Below are 5,899 nucleotides of genomic sequence, written 5' to 3' on the forward strand. Positions count from 1 at the left end.
TTTTTATTTTAAATAGTTTACAAATATTTAAAATGTTTTGTTGTGATTTATTAAAATAATTTTTATTAAATTTGTAAACGTTTTTCATAAAAAATTTTGTAGACATTTTTATGTGTTACTATTTAATTTTGACTAAATTTTAAAAGATGTATGAACAATCTTAAAATAAATATAGATTCAAATAGTATACGTATAAACATTATCTTTAAATAAGATATTAATAATATTCATTAAAATGTTATCTAAGGAAAACGTGTAATGTTTTTAAATATTCTTTTAAAGCATAATAATTAGTTATTTTTTCTTGGATTTTTAGAAATAATTTTTTATTAAAAATAAGATGTGATATTAAAAATAAATAATTGAAAATAAATATATTTCAATTTTAATTAGTTATATATATTCCATTGAAAGAAATTCTATTTATTTTAATTAATAATTTTTCTAATCATTATCTAAACTAGAAAAAAAAAAAAAGAAAATGAAAAATTATTTTCTTTTAAAATATTAATTTATAATATCTAAAATCTCAATTTTTTAAAATTATTATTTCTTATTTTTATATATAATAGAAATATGTTACTATTTTTTAGGATTTTTAAGAATTTCATTAAATATATTAATATTCCTTAATTTATAACAGTAGTATTATCCAAGAGATAAAGAATATAAAATGAATGTCAAACCTTTTATATTAAAAAAAAAAAAAAAAAGAAGGTATCCATCAGCGCATTATTTAAAAGTGAAATAAAATTTAAAAAAAAAAAAATATAATAGTTCAAATAAGCACAGTTAATATATTCGATATTTTAACTTTAAAATTTTATATATATAAAATAAAATGAGGTCAATTAAAGATTAATATTAGCATGAGATTAACTAAAATATAAAATTTATTAAAATAAAACATTTAATTAAAACAAGAATTATATAAATAAAAATATATAAAAAATTTTTATATTAATTTTGTTTTATTTTATTTAATTTATTTATCTTTTTGTTTTTTAATATATTAAATATAAATAAAAAAAAAAATTAGACAAATTTAATAAGAAATTAGAAAGAGAAATTAATATATTCGCTTTTACAAATAAATACGTTTAAAGATTTTATATTTTTATACGTTATTTTAATTTTTTACTTTTTTTTTTTTTTTTTTTTTTATACATTACTTATGAAGTATATTTATTATTGCTAAATATTAAATTATCACTTATTTTTCCTTCTTTTATAGCATTGAAAGACCTTACATCAAACTTCAAATCTCCAGAATATAATTTTTTATGCAATTCTTGTATATTTTTTATTCCCATACTCTGAAATCCATGTTTAACAGCTTTTACAAGATGAGGAATTAAATTTAAAACTGATCCTTTATCAACTAAACTTGCCGAAACCCCTTGAGATACTTTTATTTCTTCATTTTGATCATCAAAGCTACTGATTTTCTTATCTTCCACCAAATATCTACTTTTCGAGTTAAAATTTTTATTATACATGGCTTCCATACTTCCCATACCTCTATAAATTTTTAAACGAACATTATTTTCAAAATAATAGTCACTACAACTTTCTTCTGTTGCTGCTAATAAATTTCCTAACATGACAAAATCTGCACCTAAAGATAGTGCTTTGACAATATTACCTGAATTTTTTATTCCACCGTCAGCTATCGTTTTAATATTCCTTGTGTGTGCATAATTACTTACATGATATACAGCTGTTCCTTGTGCTCTTCCAACTGCACACACATCTTGTGTAGTGCAAATAGATCCACTTCCCATTCCAATACGTAAAATATCTGCACCAGCATCAATTAAATTTTTCGCTTGGTCGCATGTAACAACATTTCCTCCTATTATTGGTACTTCAGGATATGCTGACTTAATTTTTTTAATTGTATCTATTTGATATATGCTATTACCTTGTGAAGAATCAATACATATTACGTCTATCATATTTTTAATTAATTGATTTGCTCTTTCTAAATCTTCTTCTCTTGTTGATATAGCTGCCCCAACAATTAATTGTTTGTTCTTGCTTTTAGAAGCATAAGGAAAAATTTTATTTTTATGCATATCATTCCTACATACAAGAGCTATTAATTCATAATTATTGTTAACAATAGGAAGAACACTTTTTTTTTCTTCACAAAGTACTTTATTTGCATCTGTTAAATTTATTGGATAATTTCCAGTTACTACATCAGTAGTCATAATATCACGAATTTTTTTACTTTTATTTGTTAAATAAAGGTAATCAACACTTGTAATTATTCCCACTAGTTTAGAACCAACTTTGCCATCAACTGTTATTGGATAAGATTTATAACCAACTCTTTTTTTTGTTTCAAGAACATCTGCTACAGTATTTTCTGGTGAAAACGTATAAGGATCAAAAATAAAACCATTTTCAAATCTTTTCACTTTTTTAACTTCTTCAATTTGATTTTCAATGCTCATATTATTATGTATAAGACCTAATCCCCCACTTAATGCCAATGAGATAGACATTTTGTGTTCAGTTACTGTATCCATTGGTGAAGATATTATAGGAGTTTTAAGAGAAATATTACTCGTTAAATTATTACATAAATCTATTTCACTTAATGAAAAATCTATATATCCAGGCATACATATTATATCATCATATGTATATGACATTACACCCCCAAAAATTTGTTCAGCATTCCATCCATTTGCCATTTTAAAATAGACAATATATAGTAAAACAAATATGAAAATAATAAATGTATATATATATATATATATATATATATATATATATATATATATATATATATATATATATATATATATATATAGTTATCTTTTATTGCTTTATAATTTTATATATATATAAACTTTATATATTTATATTTTTTTCTAAGTTGAATTAATAATTTACTAAAAACAAATTTTCCTAATAATTTTATTCATAAAAATAAATAAAATTCAATATTAAATTTTTTTTACATTAGTATAATTTTAAAGAAAAGTAACCTTTGTTTTAAAAATTATGATACTTAAATGATATAAAGTATTTAAACAAATAATCTAAACTTATAATTTTATAATAATTTTTAAACAATAAAATATTTATAACTTATTACGTAAATCTTATCATTTCTTTTATAAATTATTTATTATAACTTTTAAATAATAAAATATTTTGAATTTTAAAAATGATGTTGTAAAAGGAAAATATGTTTTATTTTATTATTTTTTTTTTTTTTCTTTTTTTTTTGGATTAATTTATTCAATTTTATTATAAAAGCAAAAAAAAAAAAAAATAAATAAATAAAATAAATAAAAATAAAAAAATTAAAATAAATAACTTTGCATTAAAATTTTATTGTAACCTTAAATTTATCAATAACTTATTTTTTTGTTATATATATTCTTTTTTTTTTTAAACGCATTTTTAGTTAAAAATAATATGGTTATCTTAACATATCAATTGAGATATTACTTATATTTTCTTTCTTATCGTTTTTTAATTATGTCAATGCAAGTGTATAAATATTTTATTTTTTTTTTATTTTTTTATTTTTTTTTTTTTTTTGATTATATAAATTTTAATTATTTTTTTTTTAAAAATTAAAAATATAAAAAAATCATACATATATATATTTGATATCAAAAATATATATGTTTGTTTTATTACACATATATATATATATATATAATTTTTTTTTTTTGTTTTTAAATTATGTATAAACATTCTGATAAGAAAAGAAGAAAAATAAGCAACAACATTGAAAACAAGGAGAAAGAAAATCATTTGTTAAATGTTACAGAAGATGAGAAATCGTTAAATAATGAAAAGATAAAAAACATTCCAAATGAAAAAAAAAACTTGAAAAAAAAGAATAATAAAAAAAGAAAAAATACTTCAAAACCTGAAAATGAAGTACAACATAAAAAAGAGGAAATTGAAAATAATAATTCAAAAAAAAAAATGTTTGATAGGAATAATTCAAAAAATAAAGAAAAAAAAAAAAAAGATAATGTAAACAATGAAACCAATATAAAAATTAAAAATAAAGAAAATGACAAAGATATTAGAACAAATGAAAATGAAACAAAATATGACAAAAAAATTATAAAAGATAAAGAAATTATTAAAAGAGAAGATAAAATGAATAATGAGGAAAAAAAGCCTAAACATTATTTAATTAAAAGTTCACAAGACAAGAGCTTATTATTAAACAATATATCTTCATTAGAAGAAAATAAATTGTATGTTAAAAATTTAACTGAAGATATAAAAAAAGAAGATTTAGAAATTTTTTTTTCAAAAATTTCAGGTTATGTAGATACAAGAATAATTTATGATTGTAAAGGTAAATCTAAAAAGTATGCATATGTTGAATTTGATAATAATGAAAATGTAAAAAATTTTTTAAATACTTTAGAAAACAGCAATGTTGAAAATTTTAAAAAATTTAATATAAAAGATGTAGATCTTTTTACATGCATTTCAAACCCACAAAAATCATTATATGAAGAAAATAAAGTTTTTATTAAATTTAAAAAATGTAATATTGAAAATGATTTAGATATAAAGGAAGAAATATCAAAATTTTTTTCTAGTCATTCAATCCCTGTTAGGGATATAAGACTTCTTGGTAACAGTACAAACAAGTAATAAAAATATAAAATTAAAAATTTCTGTTTATTATAAAAATTTCATATATATTCATATAAAAAAATATAATACATCATATATATATATATATATGTTTTATTTTAAAACATGCAGACATGGTTATATTGAATTAGAAAATAATGACGACGTTATTAAATGTGTTGAAACTATTAAATTGTATGAATCAGAAAATATGGATTTTAATTTAAACTATTCTATACCTATAATCAAAAAAAAAATTTTACTAGATTTAGAGAAAATAAAATTAAATAAAGAGAAAACGAAAAAATTAAAAGAAGAGAAAAAAAAAGAAGAAAATAGTTGTACAATTGTGGTAAAAAATTTACATTATAATACAAGAAAACACAAATTACAAAGTTTTTTTGAGCAAATTGGAGAAATAGAAAACATATATCTAAGTAAAAAAATTTCAGAAAATAATATAAAAAGAAATAAGGGTTTTGCATATATTACTTTTAAAAATCCAAATGATGCAACATCTTCTTTAATACTTAATGATTCTATTTTAGATGGTAGAAATATTTTAATATCAAAATTCCAAGATAATAAAAATAAAAACTATTCAGAAGTTAAGCGAATATCAGATTTTGATAAAAATTCATATATAGATAGAAAAAAAAATAAAATATATGGAAACGAAAATTATTTTTATGAAAAAAAAAGAATAAATTTAAGTAAAGACACTGAAAATATAGTAAAAGAAACTGAAAAAAGATGTGATCATACAACTAGTTCTATGACAAATGATGATTTCAGAAAGCTTTTTTTAAAATAATTTTTTTTTTTTAATTTATTAAAAGTTCATTTTACTTAAAAATTATATATATATATATATGTTTAATTTTATAAAATAACATTTTAAACATATTTTTAACAATTTTTAATTTTATTTTATTTTATTTTATTTTTATTTTTTTTTTTTTTTTTTGTTAGCACATTCTTGCAAGAGCTCTAACTTTACTTTTATATTCATGTAGGTTATTTTTTAATTGTACCTAAAAAAAAAAAAAAAAATATATATATATATATATATATATATATATATATATATATATATATTTATATTTTTTTTTTTAGGTACAATTAAAAAATAACCTACATGAATATAAAAGTAAAGTTAGAGCTCTTGCAAGAATGTGCTAACAAAAAAAAAAAAAAAAAATAAAAATAAAATAAAATAAAATAAAATTAAAAATTGTTAAAAATATGTTTAAAATGTTATTTTATA

At 17.9% G+C, this 5,899-nt stretch overlaps 3 protein-coding genes across 3 annotated transcripts in view; 1 reads left to right on the top strand and 2 right to left on the bottom strand.

The window, feature by feature from the left end:
- Window positions 1-1,172: 1,172 nt before the first annotated feature.
- PGAL8A_00433700 (inosine-5'-monophosphate dehydrogenase, putative) lies at window positions 1,173-2,705 on the bottom strand (the record flags this gene model as incomplete). Its single annotated transcript, XM_028673069.1, has 1 exon — window positions 1,173-2,705. The coding sequence occupies one exon, from the start codon at window positions 2,703-2,705 to the stop codon at window positions 1,173-1,175; it is 1,533 nt and encodes a 510-aa protein (XP_028529559.1).
- Window positions 2,706-3,711: 1,006 nt separating this feature from the next.
- PGAL8A_00433800 (U4/U6 snRNA-associated-splicing factor, putative) lies at window positions 3,712-5,446 on the top strand (the record flags this gene model as incomplete). The annotated part of the gene is made up of 2 exons (XM_028673070.1): window positions 3,712-4,646; window positions 4,765-5,446. The coding sequence occupies 2 exons, from the start codon at window positions 3,712-3,714 to the stop codon at window positions 5,444-5,446; spliced, it is 1,617 nt and encodes a 538-aa protein (XP_028529560.1).
- A 154-nt stretch (window positions 5,447-5,600) lies between these two features.
- Window positions 5,601-5,899, bottom strand: part of PGAL8A_00433900 (ubiquitin-conjugating enzyme, putative) — a gene marked incomplete at both ends in the record, with an annotated part of 2,435 nt that continues 2,136 nt past the window's right edge. The window contains one exon of the mRNA XM_028673071.1: window positions 5,601-5,666. Within this exon, the coding sequence (XP_028529561.1) occupies window positions 5,601-5,666 (66 nt within the window). The remainder of the gene's footprint in view (window positions 5,667-5,899) is intronic.

The sequence above is a fragment of the Plasmodium gallinaceum genome, assembly GCF_900005855.1.
Source record: "Plasmodium gallinaceum strain 8A genome assembly, contig: PGAL8A_v1_119, whole genome shotgun sequence".
NCBI classification, from domain to species: domain Eukaryota; phylum Apicomplexa; class Aconoidasida; order Haemosporida; family Plasmodiidae; genus Plasmodium; species Plasmodium gallinaceum.